At 40.1% G+C, this 23,418-nt stretch overlaps 1 protein-coding gene across 9 annotated transcripts in view; it reads left to right on the top strand.

Moving 5' to 3' along the window:
* Nucleotides 1-117: 117 nt before the first annotated feature.
* Nucleotides 118-23,418, top strand: part of ARL15 (ARF like GTPase 15) — a 216,288-nt gene continuing 192,987 nt past the window's right edge. For 8 of the 9 annotated variants that reach the window (XR_014319323.1, XR_014319324.1, XM_082782863.1 and 5 more), the window contains exons 1-3: nucleotides 118-404; nucleotides 11,423-11,535; nucleotides 12,171-12,227. Coding sequence is in view for 7 of the 9 variants with exons in the window: in XM_082782863.1 (XP_082638989.1) it covers nucleotides 12,174-12,227 (54 nt within the window). In the remaining 2 variants the exon portion in view is untranslated. Of the gene's footprint in view, nucleotides 405-11,422; nucleotides 11,536-12,170; nucleotides 12,228-14,714; nucleotides 14,974-23,418 lie in introns of those variants that run through there. The other variant, XM_082782864.1, reaches the window with a different exon arrangement.

Genomic DNA, 23,418 nt, shown 5'->3' with positions numbered 1-23,418 from the left:
GGGGGGAGCGGGGCGTGGCCTCTGGCTGCTGCGGGGCCGGGATTGGCTGCGCCTCTCCCCCCCCCCCCCCCCAACTCCTTTCCCCTTCCCCGCCCCTCCCGCGCCGCCCGCGCGCAGGCAGGGCCGGGCCGGGCAGGGCCGGGCAGGGCCGGTGGGGCGCGAGCAGCGGCGGAGGTGACAGCGCCCGCGCAGCCCCCGCCCCGCTGCACCTTGCGGCGCCGCCACCGCGCTGCGCTCCCCTCCCCTCCCCACCCTCCCCGTTACCGGCGGCAGGAAGCGGAGCCGCCGCTCTCTCTGTGTCTCTGTCTCTCTCCCCCCGCTCTCCTCTCACACACGCACGCACCGAGCGGCAGGCACGGGGCGGCCCCGCGGAGCGCGGCGCGGCGCGGTACATGGATTACCTGGTAGGTGGCGTGCGGCCGCGCTCGCTCGGGCGGGTAATGAGGGCGGCCCAAGCCCTGACCCTGAACGGCCGCGGCGCGGGGCAGGCTGCCCGCCGGGGATTTATCGCTCCGTAATGACGGCCGGCACCGCGATGCTATCGGCGGCACGGCACGGCACGGGGCGGCGCGGCGCGGGACGGGGCGGCACCCGCCGCACCTGCTGGCGGCCGTTGCAGCCGTTGCGACCGTTGGGGTCCGCCTGGACAGCCGTTGGCGGCCCCCCTCGGTGGGCGCTGCAGGCCCGGGGAGCAATAGGTGGTGAGCCCTGGTGGCTGCGAGCCTGCTGCTGCGGTGAGGGTGAGTGAGGTACCCCTGCAGCGTGTCTGCCTCGCTGCTTGTCCTCTTCATCCTTTTACTTTTCTTTCTTTTTTTTTTTTTTTTTTTTTTTTTTTTTTTTTTGTTGGCTTCTTTCTTCCTGTTTTGCAGGCTGCCGCTAAAATGACAAAAAAGCCTTCAGCGTAGCGATAACCTGAGTGAGCGCACGGTTCTCGCTTACCTGTGGTTCCTGTGGTGTCAGGAGTGTCTGTGATGACAGACTTTCTCCAGGCCCAACGTGTCTCACTGGGCATGGCACAGTCCCGCATGAAACCTTCCTTTGCTGTAGAAGTTGCTACAGATCACCAGGGCTGTTTTTTGTAGCTGGTGAAAGCCTGGGAATAATAGCTTAGACAGGATGCTGATCCACTGAACCTCTGGGACGATCCAAGATGCCTTCATCTATCGCTGGCCACCCCTTGTCACTAGGGTTAGCACCACTTCTTATGCAGCAGAAGGGCTCCTTTGGATCTTTGGGATACTTGTTGCGACTGGCATCAACCCTTTGAGCCAAAGGAGCAAAAATCTAGAAGGGCTGAATTTTTTGAGTCTGTGCATCACTTGGGAGGAAAACACACCCTGCTTGGCAGTTCAAATATTTTCTCATGCATTTGTGCAGAGCCCCTTCCAGCCCTCATCTCTGTTGCATGCAGGAGATTGGTCCTCTTTCTCTGCTAATTGGAGGGGCTTTTTGGTGCTGTGCAGGGGGTTCAGGCACCTTGAGAAGTCTGCCTGGGCAGGAAGAATTGGTGGAGGAGAGTTAGGCAAGCACTTTTCTGCAGCGTGCTGTCAGCCTGGAGGACCAAGCTGTTGCTGCAGACTGCCCCAGCGTACCAACAGGCCTGTGCTTTATTTATGCAAGACCTGCAGTTACAGTAAGATATTAATCTGCAGGTGTAGAAGCGCCATCTCCTTGTTACGTTCATAAAAACCAGAGCTGCGTACGTTCAGAAAGTTTTACACTCTCAAGCTTTATGTGTTTATGTTGGTGTCTTTCACCTTCAGCACTTAAGCAGAAGGTCCCTTACTGATTCCTACTGCTGAACAACAGTGTGGAAGCCTGGAGTCACAGAGGTTTTTCTCCTCGGCCTTTAGTGTGAAGCACCCAGCAGGGCCAAGGATATAGCTGTTTCTGACTGCAGCAGCCCCTGATGGAGCAGTGCACAAAGTTTTGGTTGGCAGTGGGGTGGAGTTTGGTGGAAGGAGGCTCCGATAGCTGAGGTCAGGCTTGCTGCAGCACAAACTCAAGAGCAGTACTTTCTTGACGCGGGGTCTGCCCTCAGTGGTGTCTTCCCAGGCTTGCACAAGAAGCATCTTTTCCTGATATACCTTGATGAAGCTGACTTTGACAGAGACTTTGATCTCCTTTAAGGAGCTGGACCTGAGAAATACCGAACAGATAAAGTTAGTATTAGGCAGGTATCTTCTGTGGTGCTCTGGTCTGGTTTTGTGTTGTAACAGAACAGTGGGACTAGTCTCTATCTTAATAGCTGATAGAGCTGTTGCCTGTTTTATTTTTGTATTGGTATAATTACAGTGTTAGGAGCGGTTTGTTGTTTTTGTTTGTTTTTTTTTTTTTCCTCTGTGTGTTTTTATTTTAACCAGTATAGCTGAGCAAGGTTCAACCTTGTAAAGAAAATCCATCTTCACTCCGCTAAGGGCACCTTTTATGCGCACAGTTTATTGTGCTTGTATTACAGTGAACACCTTTAAAACAGACTGTGCTAATATAGCTGCATAGATATAGAGTAATATGGTTTCTGGGGCTACATAATCCTCTAGTATGCCTGCAACCATCTTCTTCATTCTTGCTGCGTTGTGTCTGGAAGGATTATAGTGCATACAGAGACTTGTGTTGGCTGGCCTACGTTCAGTAGACTGTGCTTAATTTAAGAAATTATGGCATGATGCATCTTGTGAAAAGTATGGCTTGTGACCAACCTTACAATATTTGCTTGGAGAACCTGTGGGGAAACAATGGCAGTGCTTCAGTTTTCATAAGTGAGACTTGGAATGCAAATTTTAAGCTGCTGAGTAGACTTTCACAACACGCTTCTTCAGTGGCATCTTCTGCACTAGATAATGATCTTGCACTAAACAAGTGCATGTATCAGCCTGATCTGTGTACAGCCTTTAGAAGCTACTTCAGAGCATGATACTGGAATTTGAATGTGACTGAAACAACAACAAAAGAACTAGCCTTAGCGTTTTTAATATGAAAACTGAAATTGAGTCCTATACTACGTAGTATCTCATTCACACATATGAGAGTTCCTTGGGCAGATCGTGAAGAGTCTTTTCCAACCTGAGACCAAAGAGAACACTTCTTGTGTGAGCAACCGCTTCAGGTTCAGTGGCTTCTTCATCCTTAAAGTTAAGCATAAGTATTGAAAAAGGTACACGCATTACTTTTAGTGCAGTGCAGTCTTGTTGCTTTGATTGGGGCTGTTTTCTTTAACTGGTCTAACAAAGAACCAAAAGGACTTTCTTGGTTCTTTGTACGTTTGCTAGCTATACTGATCAATTTTAATTCTGTATGAGTGTACAGATTGTTTTGCATAAATAGAACTAAATTTTAGATGAATAGGCCTTGAAGTAACTTCAGATTTTTTATTTGTTTATTTATTTTTAATGACTGGGGAAAGCAACATATACAGAACATATTTATTTAAAAATAGCATCTTTAAAAATGCTAGCAGGTAGACAGATTTGGTTTGGGAAAGTGGGAATACAGGATGCATCCTGACCACTTAATAGTTTTGGGCAACTTCATATCAGGTCTGACCATTGCTGTTACATTGTTTAGTACTGCCAGGCCTTGAGAAACATTTTTTTATTTACTACAAATGCCTTAATGGAAGCATCTGTTTGAACGTCAGAGTGTTCATTGACTGAAACACTGTCAGCCAGTGGCTGCTGATATTTGAGTAAGGCAAGATGGGGAAAGGTCCATGCTGTGTGCTCTGGGCCTTTCCTCCGAGGTACGTACAGGTGTTTCACATGTCACCTGCAGCATGAGTAGCAAAAGTCAGCGTGGCCTTGCCCTCTTAACATATGCTGAACTTCCCTCTTGTGATATGAATTATGTCTTTTATCATGTAGTTTTAAAGATTCATGGTCTGTCTTTTTACTCCTCTATCAGGTATATCATCCTTTAAATTTTTACCCTCTGTAGAGTCCCACGGCTTGTATCTTAAAATATTATCCCTCCTTAAGTTTGTAAGGCTGATTGGGCATGACTATGAGGGGTCTGACCATTTTTTCAAGATTAAGAAATCACTTAATGCAGAAAAGAAGCCAACTACCATATACAAGTTCAACTAGCATACAGGGTGTGTGCAGCTGTGTTAGTGTTTGGATCATGTTTGAACTTTTGAAGTGAACCTTAGTCATCCCAACTTGGTGTGTATAGGTTTGCGTTGCAGAGTGGTCACAGGTACCTGATTTTTTTCCGATGAAACCAGATTGGAAGATGCACTCAACTAATGTGTTTTCAGTCCACAGGACCAGGTCAGAACTAGTCTGAAGTAAAATGCCTGAAGTCCTCAGGATGCATATTTGTCTTCAGTACAAGCTCTTGCTCTGCTGCACTACTTGCTATTACATACATAGCCAGGGTCACTTAATCTGCAAGTGAGATTGCTGCTGCTTTTCTGCATCAGCATAGCAATATCGAAAGAAACCCCAAACAAATTTGGAGACCCTCACTCAAAGCAGTTGTTTTGGCTAGGTTCCCGTTTGTGTTTCAGCTCTGTGAAGCATAGCATTCAAATCTAAATCAACTGGGAGTGGCAAATGGAATTAATTCGGGTAGACAACCTTCTCTGAATCAGCATGTTTCTGATTTAAGTAAGTTTGGAAGTTCAAGGACCTGATTTGGCTGATGACCTGGAAGAGGTGCTCTGGAAAATCAAATCTTCCTCCTTGGTAGGCTCTACGTAGCCTGTATCACAAGCAATTTCTGCTGAATGAAAGATGTTGTCAGCTATATAGAAAGGGCAACAAAAATGTTGGTGACTTAAGTCAGTTGAATCACCTGGCTGAAGGCAGATGAGTGAGCAGAAGAGGTGCAGGATTTCTTTGTAGAAGATGATAAAAGCAAAATGTTGTCTTGGTTCTTCCTACAGGAGGAAGCATTATTGTGTTCCTCAGGTAAACTTTTGATTCAAAGTTGGCTGTTACAAAAACTGAAACTTGACACAGCTACCTTGGGAACCCAAAAGAATGCTTTGATGTGTTTATAATTTTGACTGCAAGATGCTGTGAATTAACGGAGGTATTGCAGCTCAGAATTTTAATTCTGCTAGATAATACATGATGAAAAAACAAGTTAATCAGAATGTTTAAAATTTTGCCTTTTCCGTGACGAGGATTGTGTTAGAGCAGTAGGTGCTATTACATCAAAAAGTGTGTCTCAGTTTCTGAGAATGTGCTTGTCCATTTAATACAAATAGCCCTATCCTGTCCTTGTGAATTTTTCCCAAGGTTCAATATGGGCCAGGCCCCATATTGCTCTGCAGAATGCTGCTCCTAAATTCTTCAGTCAGAGCTCCTACTTTGAGGCAGAATGGTGACGAATTTCACAAAAGGTTAGAAATGCAAGCTTTTAATAAGTGAGAAAAATCTGCATTTTAATAAGGACAGAATATTCTTCCTAATACCTCATGCTGATTACCATTTTTGGCTTGTTGTCAGTATCTTCAGCTCATATTTTTTAATACTGACAGCCTGTGATGTTTCTTCTCTTAAGGCCTGAGTTCTGAAGTTTTGTGATTATGTGAGGATATTAGCTTTCCATCAACAAAGGAAACACTTCATGTTTCAAACTTAAAAGTGTGAATGTGGGCCCATTCAACTATAAAGCTATAAGGAAAAAAAATGTATGCAATACTGAATCTTGTGATTTACCTTACAGTATTTTGGAGTATGGTTTTTTTTTTTTTTTTTTTTTTTTTTTTTCCCACTTTTTGTGTACCAAAGCTTTCTGAAGGGCAAGCTTGTCTTACTGTCCAAAAGTTCCTGGGGACATAAATAGAGTATTTGCAATTGAATGACTGGCTCATCTCATACTAGAGCTCTTCAGAGCACAGAACTTTTCTTTTGGCTGTCTGGCAGCCTGGTAAGGTGACTATTAGTTGCCAACATGGGGATGTAAGTAGCTTCCTGCTAGCTGAGGAAGAGGCACAAGGCAGGAAACCCAGCTGACAAGTCCTCTTATGTTCAGACACAGTCCTGCCCTGTGGCTTTGTTGCTTACAAGGACAAACAACAGGAAGAACATGAATCTTTGTGCCATGTTTTGTATTTATGGTGTATGTTTTGGTGGAGTAGTAGAAGAAAAACTTATTCACAGGAACAAGTTTGCTTTTGGCATGGAAGAGTCAGAGGAAGCAAGGTGGCATCCAAGAGCTAGTAGGAATTTTTCATGTATGAGAAGTGAGTTTGCAGATTTTGTTTTAATTTTAATTTTTATTTTTTTTTTTCCCTCCTGGTTATGACTTGGAGCTTTCTGATGGAAGAAGCATCTGTCTTCTACATTCTTATTAGCTTTTACAGTAACTATTGCCTAGTCTTGCATTTTATGGTTTTGCACCTAACAGAGATACAAAACTTTGAAGCGATTAAATGAAGTAATCGTTTTGTACACTGCCAATAATAAGTTTCATAAACGAGAGTTAATAATGCTGTCCTGGCAGTGAGGAAGAGGGAGAGGAGGATGCAGGGGTTATAAGGGAATTTCATGTTCATATTAAGTTGTATGACCTGCATGTGCTTTGAATGGGTTGATGCAGAGGCAAATATTAAGACTGTGTATTGTATCTGGCAAAGGAAAAAAAACATACTACTCCTTTTGCTATTGGCAATAAATTGGCATGTGAAATTTGGTGTAGATAAATGCGAAGTTATATATATTTATAGTAGAGGGAATAAAGCTGACAATACAGATGAATGGGTAAGCTCTGAAATGCCACCAGTGCTCAGGACAAGGAAAGAGGCTCTTTCTTTAAAATGTCATTTCAAACTCTGACAGCTGTCAACAAATTAGCTACAGAATTAAGAAAGAAAAAGAAAGAAAATACCATTTTGACCCTGCTTAAATGCAAAGTTTGCTATTGTCTTAACTGCTACATTTCTGGTTGCATCATCTCAAAGAATATTGTAAAACCAAAGAGGATATGGAGAAGGATGACAGGGTACTGAAAAGAAAACAATTGCTACCACACAAAGAGGGATTAAGTACTTATTTGCCTTCAGTCTGAAGAAGAGACAGCTGGATGGTGTGGGGAAGCAATGCTATAGATGTCTCTGAAAACATAAAGAGAGTCAATAGGCAATAAGTCATTTCTCCCAGTACAAGAACTTGATGACAATTATAATCCAGGAATTGCTTTTTCCCATGAGTATAGTTGAATTCTGGACCTTGCTTTGCAGTAGCGATAAAGAGACAAAAAAAAAATATCTGACTTTGTACAGTTTCTTGGAAGATGGATCCATTGGAGCGTATTAAGCCTGAAGTTCAGGTAGGCTTATGGAGATCCTGAAGGTGTGTTTGCTGCATCCTAAGAAGGATGTATCAATGAAAGATGGTTCCCTGAATGCTTACACTACATGCTGAACATCTCCATGTCCCCTCTCGGAGGGGAGAGCTAGCTCTAGTTCCAGAATAGGAAATTGCTCTCAGAAAATGGAAATGTTCTGGATTGTGTCCAGGAATGTTCCCCAGCGTAAGCAAAGTTGTGCACAGGAGGTGAGACTTTTTATTGAATGGGATTTATGAAGATACTTAATCTACTCCAGGGACGTGTAGCTAAAGGATTCCTTCTGCTTGGAGGTGCTGCTTTGACATACGAGCAGAGGCTGTTGGACTTCCAACATTTGTATCCGAGCCAATTTATGACTTTATATATAAAGGCCCACAATGCTGAGTGAACCTGAAACTGCCTGACAGCTTGTACAGAGTGATGATGAACGCTAATGAGTGATCTCTTCCCTCAATGCTTTATTCTTGCCTAGAAACTTACATAATTTCAGGTTTCAGCAAGACTGGAAAAAAGGTCCAGGATTCTTGAGAAATGTTTGTGCTGTTATTGCAGCTATTAATTGTGTGTTGGCTAATCTGCATCTTTCACTGTCTGAACCATTGCAGTCCTGGAAACAGTCATGGAAAACTGTTCTAGTGAGAATATTGCCTAAAAGAGGGGGGAGCATTGTTCTCTAGTGCATCCATTTGATTACTTTTTATGATGACAAGAGAGTTCTTGGAACCAATCCTATTTCCTGTTCACATATCACTGGCTTTCCATCAACATCAGGTTTCTTCTAGTCCCTAAACTCAGATTTATCTAATGATTGTATGCAAAAAGGTTGGTATTCCAAAAATCTAATTATGCAGCATTAAAGGAGAAAGTGAAAATATTTGGTGTGTCATTTTTTCCCCTATGAATGGTATTAAAAAATGGGGAATTTAATTTGGAAATGTTATTAATGGAATGTGCTGAAGGGCTATGTCATCTTGTGCAGAAAGAGAAGCTTTCAGGTTACTGCTTGGAGTTCAGTGCACAAGCTTAGCAAACAGCAGTTCTGGTCAAAGTTCCTGCCACCTGTACTCTAGTGTAGTTGTGTGTGCTTTTTGGTGTCTACACATTCTTTAAGACACGTGAGCTCTGAGAATTAGTTTCAGGCTGCCTTCAGAGAGGTACCTTAAATTCTGGGTGTTGTTTACAATTTTGTTGTTAACTTTCATATATCTTATTAACTGAAAAATATACAGAGAGGAGTGGAGGGGGAAGAGCCTTTTACCTGGAAGGTCCAGTAATTAAACGTGATTACTGTGTTAGATCATTCATTTGTAAATGAGCAAGTAGACATCACAATCTTCATTTTAATAAAGCAATATATCACTAGAAAACAAACAAACAAAGCAATACAACAACGTCACATTGCTTTCTGTTTTTGTGACCTTGGAACTACACTTAGTGCTGTAATTTATTAAGGATGATGGCAAAGCAAGCTGATGTCAAGATAAGTATTTCTGTTTGTTGGCAGAATGAGGATGACAGCTCCCGCAGTTGTTAGATATTGAGCCTTTTGCTTCCTTTCCAAGAAGCTGGTTAAGGTCTCCCCTTGGCCCACCAACGCTGCCGAAACAAGTGTTATGAATGCTTTCAATCCAATTATTTCAGCTTCAGGTGATCACCTGTAAAACATGCTCTAATTAGTCTCTTCAAAATGTGCTGTCCTGTTAATAGAAGTAGAAGCTTCATTTTGCGTTTGGTGAAGATGTACATATGAAATCAATGAATTCATTCAGTTACAGACTAATGTGTGCATGTATTAGACTTCTATAAGTCTTTTGGTTTTAAACAACAAATGCAGAAATTATTTTGTACTATTATTTATACTGGTAGTTGAGTGTTTGGAAAAAAATGGGCAGAACACATGCTTGTGGTGAATGAAAGGTTATATAGTTGCAAGGCAGATGTCTTTCTAAGTCATTTTGAAGAGTGACATTTTTAGAACACATAATTAAACTAGCAAAGCTTTGGGAAAATATATATTTGTTCTCTCAGCTATAAATTGAGTTGCCAGCTGGAGAAATAATTTAATGTTTGTGAGATGACCCTTTTACTAAGCAGAGGGGTGCAAGTTGACAGAAGTGTGTTTATTTTATTTGACATACACAACCTGAAGACTCCTGTTCTTGCTTTAGACATCTTAAATGATTTCTGTTAAGAGAAAGTCCTTTCAGAGTTGTATCAAATAAGGTATCTTTCTTTGTAATATTTGTAGTTATATTTTAAAATTATTTTTTTCTTTTACTTTCATGCTTACCATGTAAAATCCTTTCAGAAAGCAACAATAAACTGTAAGTAAACAAAATGCAAATTGTCCAACAATTGTTTTGTTGCTCAATTGTATGGTGCAAAATGAGTTGCAAAACCAAAGTAATGAAAGATTACAAGTATCAAGAATAAATTCCCCATTGTAGCAGTAGATTATCATATATATTGCAATTCTGTGATCTGAGTGATAGTCTGTAGTTTAGTATCACTAGATATCTAATTATTCAAATTAATTCATTTGAGTTATCTGGTGATTAAATGGAAATAATATTTGGAGGGGAATGTTAATTTTCTGGGAGGGGGGAGAGATGAATCTAAAGGTCTAAAAACAGCATTGGAATTAATGATTTTTTTTTTAATGCTATACATTGGAGATCAGAAGTTTTATCTTGGAGGCTTGGGGAAGGGATTTGATTAATATTTAATAGGGGAAAGCTTCCCTGGTACTGTACATGACAGTAGGAAGAGGAGATAATTTTAGAATTCATGGCCTCTAATAGTTAGTTGATTTCAAAACATTCACAATAGCAAGCCCAGCGATAGACTGGTAAGGTAACTGGGATGTAGCTTTCTCTCTTCTGCTGAAGCTGGTCCATGGGCACTTGTGGGATTTGAGCTGAACCTTAATTCTCCTATCAATGTAAAGTCTGGAAGTACTGAACAAAAATAAAAAAGTAAAACCAATTTGTAACATGGCACTTCTTCAGAAGAGAGCAATCTATATGCACTGACAAGCTGCAATGTTATGCTGCTGCAGCATGTTTACTTCCTTTGCAAACAGAAGCACACTTTTACTTTGTGTGTAACAATGGGTCTGCTGTCAACATAGAGTTTGTCATGATACTGGAAAGAAAAATCAATGTATGCATCATCCTGTGTTTAGGTAGCAGTTCAAATTGCAGCAGACTCAAGTTAAACATTAAGAAACTTTCTAGTAGTGAGGATAATGAAGCACTGGACTAGATTGCTTGGGGAAATCATCACTGGAACCTTTGCAGCAACGTAGGCAGATTCTGTCAGGAGCGACATGGGTACAGTTCATTCCCCCCACCTCCACAGTATGTAGCATGGGATTTCTCAAAATCAGTTCTACTATTTTTCTGTGACTTTTTTTTTTTTTTTTTTTTTCCTATGGGAAACTCAGAATGTGAGTAATAGAACTTTGTTGGTTCTGAAAGCTGAAAACAATGACAACAAAAAAGCATCCTGGCAATTTAAATAACATTTGGAAGCAGCATCTCTTGTCAGCAATAATATTGTAGCTTGAAATATAGAATACCTATGCTGTTGATGTTTGCTTTTGGGTTTTTGTGCTGCATGTTTTGACTTTCAGACAGTTCAATGAAATATTACTTGTTTAAACTTTATATTTAACAGTTATAGCAAAAGAAAAATGATGCTATGTATTTTTTACTCATGATTCATGAGATGTTTATATAGAAATCTGATTAAATTGCTTATTCAGTTATAGTTTTCAGGGTGAATTGAAAGCAGAGGCTGAATTTTTTTTTCACTGAAAATGTTTGAAGTTTGTAACATTCAGCACTTCACATTCTACATGTTAAAATATATGCGGATGGTGTGTGAAATTCGAAAACATCGAGTAAAAATGTTCTATGCGGTTGCTTTAATTTTTGCCTGCAGTGAGAAAAGATTCCATACCTTACAAAAAGGAATTCCTCAATTACTGTTTTAAACAGATTGTTGTAAGCCTGGCTTATTGTGCTCGGCCATCTATCAAAATGGCAAACCAACAATAGATTTTTGCTTTGGTGAGGGAAGAAGATGCATATATTTTCTGTCTTTGTTATGCTTTTTACAGAAGGTGTTTTCATCCGTTTTATCAGAAATTCATAGCCCATCAGCATCTCTGGGTGACTGCAGATGACATAGAATTGTGGCATCGCAACAGGCTGGAAGTTGAGCAAGTGGAGGGTAAAAACTTTTAATGTGATTATTGACAGCTGTGACAGATTACATAAAACATTTTTTTCAAAAAAGTACAGAGTTCTATTTTAAACACGAAAATGTCAGAAAATTAAAGGTGAATTTCTACTTTAGAAATGTAGAAACTTAAAGGTATATACACTACTTTAGCATATGAAAGAAGAGGGTTTGAATGATGATACAGGGAGAGAACTATAATACTTAAACGTGGAAGCTCTTACATACCACTAAAAATCTATAAAATGCATTACCTTGCTAAAACATCTCCTGTAGGATCTTTTTAAGCCACAATAGATAAAAATAAATGGGACTGGAAGCTTGCATGAAAATGTTAATGCTGTGTTTGGGCATTTGGGGAGCACTGGGTAATTTGAGGCCTATGATGAAATACTGAGTTAGTAAATGCAATAGTGTTGGCAGCTGCTGCGTTGTGAAAGGTAATAAGTATTTGAATAATCTGATTTTTTTTTATGGCATTTTTCTCACTCTGTTTAGTACAGTCTTAGAGGAGAAACATCAAGTAGTATACCATCAGATATTTCTTTCAGGGGAGAGATGGGAGAAAAAAGATTAATTTTTAATAAATGGAATTCTTAGTAACGTCTTTATTTTAATTTCTTTAGACTATGTCTGAATGTATCCAGCTCTCATTTGCTGTTTGTAGAATTGGCATTTACACGGTAAGGCAATGTTCTAACTAAATAAATACCTTCTGTTAGTGTTAATGCCTTTTTACTGAAAAGAAGTTACAAAGTATTTTGGCATCAGGATTAAGCAATGCAGTTAGCAAAAGGGATTTGTCATATTAGTTTACATAAGCAGAATACAGCATGGTTTATCCTATCCAGCTTTAATAATACCGGGACAGAAAGTGTTATTCACTTTAATTAAAAAGTAATGAAAAATCCAGGCAACCTCTTAAGGTAAGAAAATTTGGAATTCTTATGTGTGAGTTACTGAGAATTCACGCATAATATAATGGCTGAAGGGTTTGTATACATTTGCTTTTAAGTATCCATTATGCTTGAGTAATGTGTTGTACTAAAACATATTAGGTAAATGTACTTGTAAGCTTTGCCTCGAGTGCCTTAATAGTTTCCAAATACTGTTAAGTCAAGTCTCCTGAACCTTAATTGAAATAAACTTGAAAGAAATACGAGGTTTATTTCAAACATGAATGTCCCAAAGATGCTAAGAATTCTTTAAAATTTTACCTTCCTCCTAATTGCTGCTTGTATTAATGATGAGATCAGATAGAAATTCACTAAGTAAGCATGTTTCAAAGCCTGGAGCTTTCAGAGTGGGATTGCTGCTCCCACTGTTAACGCTTTTCAGCAGGAAACCTGGCACACACTGCTTTCCATTTTTATTAGGCTGTACAGTCAAAGGCTATGTGCCTTGTGAACAGCTGTAATGAGGCCTATATAGTACCAGTGACCCTTACCTGGGGACCAAATTGCAAAGCTTAATATTTTTATATTCCTAGAATTTAGCTGCAGTTACAGCTTCATGTCTGCATGACTGTGCACCCCCCACCCCTGACATTTGCCTGTGTTCTGTTTTCATAATCTAAAAGACTCTCTTCTAAATGGTAGAATGTAACAGATTTGGGTAATATGTACAAAATCCTCATGAAGGAAACTGCCACTTGCAGTTAAAAGCATGCTTTCCTGTGGTATTTAAGATCCTTAGCAAGACCTTCTTTCTCCAAATTCCTGTGTGATAAGAGAATGCTTATCTTGAAGGATTGGAGTGGGCTACGGTATGAGGTTTTAACGGCTGTGAAGTATGCAGACCATCTGCCAGCTTTTTAGAAGGCTGTATTAAGCTGTCTAAATTAATTTGAGAAGATGTCCAAGTATAATTTTGTGTGTGTGTTGCAGGAATGGGTATAAGCAGTTGTAATGTATAGCAGAATACGCCCTCTCATAATAATTGGTTCTGTTTAGGTTTAAAATAGGTAAGTGTAGTGGGTCTGCTGCAGTTCACTGTTAAGTCGTGGTAGCTGCAGTCGTAGTGGTAGTTGTATAATTGGTATTTTATTGCGAATTTTGATCAGCAAAATTTTTAATTTCATCAAGTATTTTAAATTGCAAAGATAGCTTTATTTATGAAAATGCTGGGAGGAACTGATTTCCCTGACTGCTGGGACCTCAAGGAAGGAGTTTGGTGAGTAGGCTTGAGAGCATCCAGAGATACACTACTGTGGCCACAGTATAGAGAAAAGGCATGCCATATATAAAGTGTATGTGAAGGCTGAAACAGCTGTTCTAGGAAACTGCTAGGTGCCTGGAGTACTTGCTTGTGTAGAATTGCCTGTCATTAGAAAGGTGAATTTCAGATGATCTGCTTGGTGAGTGGGCTTGAACAGTTTTTGTGTCCGAGTTAAGGGAGAGACCTGCCAAAGTGAATGCTATGCGGAAATGAAATGTGGTAGTTCCTCTCTCCACTTTTTGCCTTGTTCTTGCTCAGTCATGTAATTCAGTCACTGGATTTGTTGCTCAGGTATGCGAGCAATCTGGCAGCTAGCAAGTATAGTGCTCTGTACAGATGGTCAAGAAGTAAAACACAGAACTCCAATTCATATTTCCCATTTAATCAATTCATTATAACTTGTATTGTGTGCTTTCTACTGCATGCTGTTTTGCAGATTTAATAGATTAAAAAAAATAATTGATTGATTATTACCCAAAAGCTAAGCAGTCTGTGAAGTGCCAGTCCTTAGCAGCAGCATGTGTTCAGTTTGTCCTGTATTTGGGCACTTCCTGTTCTGCATGTCCTTGTACACTGCCGTAAGTATCTTGCAAAGACTTGTAGTCCTTTGGACTGCAGACATCTCAATTGTTAGTCTGTTATCAAGCTGCTTATCAGTAACGCTCTTTGAGTACCCATTACTTCAGCTGTACTAGTGCATTAAATAGGCTTCCTGTTTCTCAGGCCTGTACAGATTACAAGAAGGAGGAAGGGTTTATATAGATATCTATAGCAAAAGAGTCTGTGTTGCCTTCGGTTGACATGATTAGGAGGATAAAGCTTTGTTCTCTCAAGCTAGGAAGAACATAGGTCCTTGCAAGACTTCGGAACGATGTGACACTCATTTTTGGAGATTAAACCAGATGAGATTTAGAGGTGTGCACCTAGTCCAAGGGGGAAGTACAAAGGCAGAGGTGGCTAATGCAAAAAATCCATAGGTATTTGTAAGGAACTGAAGCTGAAAGATGCGTATCCTGAAATTGAAACATTATCATGAGCTTAAATGAAAACTTTTGGAATAGAAACCAACCAAAGTAAAACTCCGTATCTTCTGTGTGCCTTACACAGCTAGTACATTCTGGCAGAAGTTCCAGCCTTTTCAGACTTCTTGTTTCTGCTTCTTCCACTCTGGTAGTGTCTGAGACAGATATGTCAGTGGCAGCGTGGGAACAGGTAGATAAGTTACTTCCTGACTCTCTGTCGTTGTGGAGATTGTATACGTATGACAGCTTGTAGCAAAGTTTGACAGAAATTTGTGCTGTTATTGTTAATGTCTTTTCTGCTTCTGTTGTATTTTTCTTAAGCAGGTGAAAATAGTATTGAAATAACTGTGGAGACCTCAACCTACATAAACTTAAGAGGGAAAATACTTTGAAATTTGTTGTCTTTCTTGCAAGATAGTTATTATGATGGCATGTTTGCTACCTTTATAGCTACCTAGGTCTCTACATCAGAAAGTGTGGAAACATAATTGTATGCCTTTACGTGACCTCCAGAAGGTTCTTTGATATTCTGTCCTGGGCTTTGTAGCTTTTTTCCCCTGAACTGTTTGTTTGTATATAATAGGAATCTTTTATAAGCAGGGGTTATAGGATATGGATATTCTTCTCCCCTCTTACCCAGGTGACCTCAGGAATAAACAAAAAGACTACTAATATTCCTATTGCTTGTTGTTCTGGATGACACAAGGAAAGAACAAGGAAAGAAGCCTCTGCAGGGATGAGAACCATGCAGAAAAAAACTAAGGAAGCCTCGTGGAAGTGTGATTCTTGGCTGATACGCGTTAGGAATAAAGAGTGTAGAAAATAGCATTTTCTGTTCTTGGAAAATCTGAGAGTGTTTTCCCTGATTGTGGAATATGGCATCAGCAGGTAAGCAATTGGAAAACACTCACTTCAAACCAAAACAAAAGGGATAACAACAAAGCCTCTGTAGATCTTTCTGGATCTCAGATGCTGGGGATGGCAAAGCCAGTGCACTTGAGCAGCATTGCATCCATATTGGCATCTTCCTGAAAATGGTGAGCCATGGATATTTTGGTATTAGTAGCCTCTTGACTTGAATTTGCATAGTGGATGTGGAAATAAATGATGCATTTATAAAGCTGTGCTTACTATAGTTTATGTATGGTAAGCGTAGTAAATGATGCAAATGTTGTGCTTTTTGTTCTCTGGTTTACTTTGGATTAACTTACATTTGTCTTTGTTTATAATGATAAATTCATGTCTTGAAAATGGTTTGACTAGAAACAGCTGGTATGCTAAAGAATTTTTCTGACATTAAGACAAACAGAGTTAACATTTATTCATAAAGTGGTGGAGGGGAAGCTCTTAAGAGAAGCCAACTGTGATGGTAACTAAAGGCAGTCTTGGAGTAGGAGGCAATCACGGGAACATGTTTGGAACGGTTCATGAGCCAGCCTGTGAATTACAGTATAGAAGGCTTCCTCTGAGACTCTTCCCCTCCCTAACGAGGTTTCCCATTGGAAAATGCAAAGTTAAAGTAATAACAGAGCTCATATAGCATATCCTGTCTACTCCTCCCTTTCCCATGTTGTGTCCTTGACATGAGCAGCAAAACAAAGGCACAAAAAGGGAGCAGGAAAAAATCCTTTTATGTTCTACCCTTTGGGAAATGCAGACAATTCCATTCATGTTCACTATTGATATTCTATGGGTAGACCGCTGGAAAGGAAAGGTATAAATATTTTCAACTTCCAGCCTTAAATAAAAGGTATTTACTATGACCAGAGTATTTATTGGCAGTGACTTGTGTTTGATGAGATGGTGGTGTGTTTGAGAGTATGTCCAGTTTGTTGTTGCAAATGTCTAGTCAAGCTGCTTTAATCGCGTTTGTTTATCTTCTGATATATTTTTTTTCCATTGCTACCAATATAAATAGTATAAAGGGAGAATGATACAATGCATGTGTTATTCTGTATGTGTAAATGTTAGATATACCAAGGATTATTTTTTTATAAAAGCTATTAGATTTTTCCTTCTACTTTTCTGAAACGAAGAAAGAATTACGACTTTTTTTTTATCAGATGGGGAAAGCTTGGACAGGTTGAATGGGAAATAACCCATGCTGGGCCAGGGGTGAGGATAACAACACAATTCTAACCCTATTCCCTATGTTCCCAGAGTTCATTTGTTAAATTAAATTTATTTGAATTGCTGAGTAGCTGCTCCTTGTGGCCAGAGCTCATATTACCTGTGCAAAGAGCTTATCAGCTTGGTCCAACCAGTGCTCGTGTGACAGCATTGCTTCCCTGAGATATTAACTGACACAGTCTGTATTTACAGCCCTTTGACAACCTCTGACAACTAGTAATTGATTTCATTGGGAAATGCATGGTTTGCCAAATTAGCCTGTTAATTTTTGTCAGAATGAGATGTCTGTTTGACAAACTTGCAGACTGGAATGGAGTTCTGTTCTAAACTAGAGAGATGATGAACTCAGACTGATGAATTCAGGGTCCATTAAAAGCAGATCATCTAGATGAAACTGCCTCCTTGCTTTAGGAAAAAAAAAAAAAAAAACAAAACAAAAAAAAAAAAACACAGTCTTGTAGCACAGACAATTAACTTGAAGGAGCACTAGAGAAAAAAGCCTAGATCCTTATTACAAGAGTTATTACAAGAGTCTCATATCTTTTCTATTGAGTCAGGTCACCATTCAGCTTGTATTTATCAAAGCTATGTGGTTAGTTATCCTGTACATAAACACTGTTTTGTATTCCTTTTGGAAATCAAGATTCCTGATCTGCAACGTTGCGCTCTTTCCAGAAAACAGTTGTGTAATATACTGGCAAAATGTCATGTTTTGCCTTCAGTAGCTGGTCCACATGGAACATAAACTATTCCTTTAGGCTCAAGTGGTTCAGGGGGGTTATTGTGTGAGCATGGAAATTTCCTGATGAATCTGCTGAGCATCCCTTTATGATGCAGTGTAGTGTAGAATACTGTTCTTTATTACAAAAATGAAAAATAACTATTTGAAATGATTAATAGATTTAAAGTAGAAATTGCAAATACATAGCAAAGCACAGGTATTCAATATCCTGACAAACTCTTTTAGCAATATCACATGCTTGAAATTCGAGCTTCCCCATGACTGTGGACTTGGAAAGACAGCAGTGGGGCATGTTGAATTACTATGTGGCAAGTGTACAAATCCAGAAGTTAGCTGCGTCCTTTGGATTGTTAAGGGGATATAAAGACAAGAAATGGTTTTCCAGTGAAAGTGAAGCTTTTCTTTCATGTTCTGTAATCTAAAAATAGGGATTATGCATAGCCATGATTTTTGCAACAAAGTAAATTAATTTTCAGGGTGTCTGAAGTCTGTCTGTTTGGGCTGTTTGAAATTGTGGCAAGAGATTGCCTTATGAATATGCTAAAAATTGCATGCACTGTTCTGTGTGTGCACAGTCACATCCTCTACTTTGTACAGTTGCATAAATAAGAATCAAACAGGTGATTTGTAAATGGAAATGGTATAAGCAATATATACTATTCTTAGTAATAGCATACAGCTGTTGTTACTCTCAGTATTATTTTCCTGAAAGTGATGTTGATTGTTTCTGGCTTGTCTGCAATTTACCTTTACTAGCAGCTGGACATCTACACTGTATTAGAAATTACATTTCTTTTTGCAGGATAATTATCTTTTTCACGAGACGACATGTTACAGCAGAAGGGGGATCAGTCTGTTCATCAAGTCTTAGACTTGTTTCATTACTGTGAGGTCAAAAGCTTGTCTGTTTTTCTTAGACTGATAGAATGTTGCTTTTGCCTATGAACAGGCTTGCACTGTAGCCTGAGGGTATTACCGATATAACAGTGTTACTGTTGTGATTGCTACTGTAAATAGTTTGAGTCTGTTTTCTAAAGACATTCTTCATTTGTTTAAGAATAGGTATATTGTAAGGGAAGAGGTCATACAAGCAGGTAGCAGATCAAATAAATTCAAGGAAATACATCAAATGCTACAAAACTTGATCTGTTATGAGTTAGCTTTATGAGGGTGAAGGACCTTTATATTTCTCTCCATGAGTATGTGTCTTTGTTTTTATGTTTCTCTGCACTGTAAAGTTGAAAATTTTTGCTCAGGTATTGATGTTAAAGTGGCTTGCTGAATTTCATGCTGCTACAGCTTCTGTATAATTATAGGCTAGTTTTCATCATGCTTTGAGATTCTTTATTGATCTGTATAAAACTGTAAATGTTAGGAAAAGTTGTTCTACAGCATCCTGTACATCCTTTTAAACAAATGGCCCTTTTTAGACTATTTTTATTTTATTGCTATGTTTGTATTTGTATCACTTTAATTATATTTCACACAAATCTTGAATCTGTTTCTGTAATATGTAGGCCTTTAAAGAATGCCACTTCATTCTTATTAGCGAGGATTTCTATAGCATGAAACTGAACTATGTTGTAATGGTCTTATATGGCTAGGTATCATCTTATTAAAGAGGAGAAATAACTGTAGCGTTTAAAAGATACTGTAACTTAATGGTGAATTGATATTAATGTGTATAAATTGACATGTTTCTAAAGGTAGCTTTCAAGTGACTACATGCCTTAGTATCTTAAAAGCCATTCTGGGACGTAATCTTTTAGGGATAAAGATGTGAGAAATGTCTCAGATGCCTTGCATCCTGGAAGGATAAGTAACCTGTAGGTTACTTATAGTGTGTTGTAACTAAGATTTTAAAATTCTGTTTCTTGTATTGTTGCAGCTGCCTGTGTGAGTGTTGGCAAATCTGTTGTACATCTCTTTGCAGCAGTATTTATTCCAAGGTTTCCCAAAGTTGCAACTCTCGTTTCTCAGCTAGATTTAATACCATCAGTTAAAGCTGCTGGCCCACTTTGTTTCATTCATTCCTTTTAACGTCCTCTTTCAGAGCACACAAAAACTAATTAAAATCATCACAACTTATCATGTAATTATTTTACTAAATGTTGTATTTCAGGCCAAAACATGACCTTCCCTTTTTTTTCTTACCTTGTCTCTCTGAGGAGCAGTACTCCTGTCTGCTTTCAGTATTGTGGCTTGTTGTTGAAGGCAAGCTTGTAGTTCAGTGCTTGGATCTTCCTAAATCTAAGCTGTGTGAAATATATCTGCGTGTCCTTTTTGAGATGACTAGACATGGCAAAAGAGAGGTGATTTCATTTGCAGCTGTTTCAGCTAGCACAGGGAGACAGCTGAAGGACAATGTGGTCATTGGTCATGGCCAACACAGGTTCGCGAGGGGAAGGTCCTGCTTAACAAATTTAATTTCCTTTTATGACAAGGTTACCCACCTAATTTACTAAGGGAAGCCAGCTGATCTGATCTTTTTGGATTCCCCAAGCTTTCAATACAGTTTCTCACAGTATCCTTCTGGACGAAGTGTCCATCACACAGCTTGACAAATGCATAATGCGATGGTTGAACAACTGGCTGACAGGTTGTGCTCAAAGGGTTGTAGTAAATGGAATTACATCAAGCTGGCAGCCAGTCACTAGTGGGGTTCCGTAGGTCTACATCGAAGGGCCAGTTCTCCTCAGTGTTTTCATAAATGACTTGGATGTAGGACTAGAAGGTGTTTTGAGAAAGTTTGCAGATGACACTAAATTGGGAGGAGCTGTTAAATCCCTTAGGGGTAGAGAGGCCTTGCAGAGAGATCTTGATGAATTAGGGAGCTGGACAATTCCCAGTAATAAGAAGTTTAACAAGAGCAAGTGATGGATTCTGCACCTGGAGCAGGGCAACCCTGGGTATTTGTACAGAATGGAGGAACCCTCTGGAAATGGATCTGGGGGTTTTGGTTGATAGCAAGCTGAACATGAGCCAGCAGTGCGCCCTAGCAGCCAAGAGGGCCAACCATGCCCTGGGGTGCATCAAGCACGGCATTGCTAGTTGGTCAAGGGAAGTGATTGTCCTGCTCTGCTCTGCGCTGGTGTGGCCTTACCTTCACCACTGGGTGCAGGTTTGGACACCACAATGCCAGGACATACAACTATATGGACAGCCTCCAAAGGAGAGCGACAAAGATCGTGAAAGGTCTAGGGGGCAAGATGCCTGAGGAGCAGCCAAGGTCCCTTGGTTTGTTCAGCCCAGAGCAGAGCAGGCTGAGGGGAGGCCTCATGGCGGCCTGCAGCTCCCTCATGAGGGGAGCGGAGGGGCAGGCGCTGAGCTCTGCTCTCTGGGGACAGCGACAGGACCCGAGGGAACGGCATGGAGCTGGGACAGGGGAGGGTCAGGCTGGGGGTTAGGGAAAGGTCTGCACGCAGAGGGTGGTCGGGCACTGGGACAGGCTGCCCAGGGCCACAGCACCAAGCTGTTGGAGTTCAAGATGCTGTTTTGGACACAGATGATTTGATTTTTGGGTGGTTCTGTGTGGATCCTTGTGGGTCCCTTCCATTGCAAGTTGTTCTGTGATTCAGTATACTCTGGCTCTAGCTACTGTGTGGCAGCATGTCTGTTGCCTCATTTGGAAAATTTCCGTAAGACCCCTGGCACCTCTTCAAAACTCTTCAACATCAACCAATTAGCATGGTTCTGCATGTTAAATTTTTCTTCAGTTCAGTCATTTTTGGAATTGCCTTAATGTAAACTGCTACTCTTTGTCACTGTTTTTTTTTTTTTTTTTTTTTTTTTTTTTGTCACTCTTTCATTTTTTCACGATACAAAAAAGACATCCTGGAAAAAGATCTACATTTTGTTGGCCATGACCTATAAAAAAGATCTGGAAGGAATTCATCAGAGGACCATAAAGATAATACGGGGCTTGAAGCATCTTCCCTATGAGGAAAGGCTGAGAAGCCTGGGTCTATTCAGTCTTGAGAAGAGAAGACTGAGAGGGGATCTTAACAATGTTTACAAATATCTTAAGTGTGGGAGACAGAGGGATTTGGCCAACCTCTTTTCAGTGGTTTGTGGGGACAGGACAAGGGGCAATGGTCAAAAAATGGATCACGGGAAGTTTGGCACCAACATGCGAAAGAACTTCACAGTGAGGGTGACGGAGCACTGGAACAGGCTGCCCAGGGAGGTTGTGGAGTCTCCTTCTCTGGAGATATTCAAGGCCCGTCTGGACACCTACCTGGGCAGCCTGCACTAGGAAGCCTGCTTTGGCAGAGGGGTTGGGCCTGATGATCTTTCGAGGTCCCTTTCAACCCCTACAGTTCTGTGATTCCAAGATTCATTATTTATTATAATATATGACTTATTCATTATTTTACCAGTTTTCTGTGCTCCCATTGTGTTCAGTGATCCCTTAACTGTCAGATATGGCTCCCTCACCTCTCTGATGTCATTCTGCTTCATCCTGGCCATCTTAGTCACTTATGTCATGACAAAAATAATACTTTTTACTGTCCTCAATTCACTTCCCTTGTACCTTGTACTTGTTTCTTACTGTTGCTTTGTTCATTTCCTCCAGTTTTAGCACAGAGTATTTTAACTTCTGTAGTTGTTTGTTGGGGTGGGTGTGGTAGTGGAAAAGTGCATGTGCACAGATAAAATGTTTTGGGGTAAGCCGTATGCTAGAATCTCTTTCTCTCAAATTCCCTTAGTAACCAATTTTTAAAGTATGGTTCATGCTGTAGTGACTTTTTATGTCAGCAAACATACGCTTCAGTTTATGAATGATGATTTGCTGTACCCTGGTAACCTGGTTATTGTATTCTTGAATTCTTTCTCATTTTGTCCTACTGTGAGTTTTTGTAAAGTATGTTAGTCTTGTAGCTTAAAAGTGTAGAAGGTTGGTACCATATCACCACTGTTGGTAGTTTAGGGTAGTTTGCCTTTATGGAACTGAGTTGTTCAGAGCATGGATCTTTCCCAGAATCCAGGATGGGTTGCTGGCAGAATTTTTGCATATTTTTTTTTTTTTTTTTTTTTTAATCCATTCCTCCATTCCTACCCCAAATACTACTGCTTAAGAAGCCTAGAACTTGTTCAATTATGGACAAAAGTCAGTCTTTATAACTGCATGCATTTTCCAATTGTGGGAGGTTTTGTTTTTTAGCCAGACATGTGTTGTGTTAGAGTTCTCTTGATGATCTGCTTACTTCATTTTGTTGTGTAATCTCGGATTATCTGGAAGATATGCCAGTGCATTTGTCTGGGTTATATAATCTTAAATAATAACCTCCGTGGTTTATGGTTGTACCTACAGGCCTGACAGAAGGTGATAGTTCGATTCCTAGTCTCTGCTATGACAATCAGACTTATGTGCAGAGGGGGAATGTGTCAAACACAGCAGTGTTGTGCAAATCATGAAAGTTCCCGTGTTCATGGGAACATGGCCACGCTCCATGTTGGCCATGTTCACTTCTTGTCTATATGTGGGAAAACAAGGTGGGATTTGCTGTGAAGGTGAATCAACAGAGACAGATGGTCATGGAACAATGAAAGGAGAGTGGAATGAGAATATATCCAGTAAAAGCTGGCAAAACCTTCTGATAATTGATATCAAGGTTTGTGTTTTAGATGTTTTGCTTTGCTGTTGTATCACAATTTTTTTTTTTTCCCTTGGTTATTTTCTCTTCTTAAATTTATTGGCTATGAAAGATAACACATACACGTAAGAAAGAGGGTCCTAGGTGCAGGTTGGATCAGTGCTTT

The sequence above is a fragment of the Aythya marila genome, assembly GCF_965140915.1.
Source record: "Aythya marila genome assembly, chromosome: Z".
NCBI classification, from domain to species: Eukaryota; Metazoa; Chordata; class Aves; order Anseriformes; family Anatidae; genus Aythya; species Aythya marila.
The sequence above is the reverse complement of the archived record's forward strand: the minus strand, read 5'-3'. Positions and strand labels throughout refer to the sequence as shown.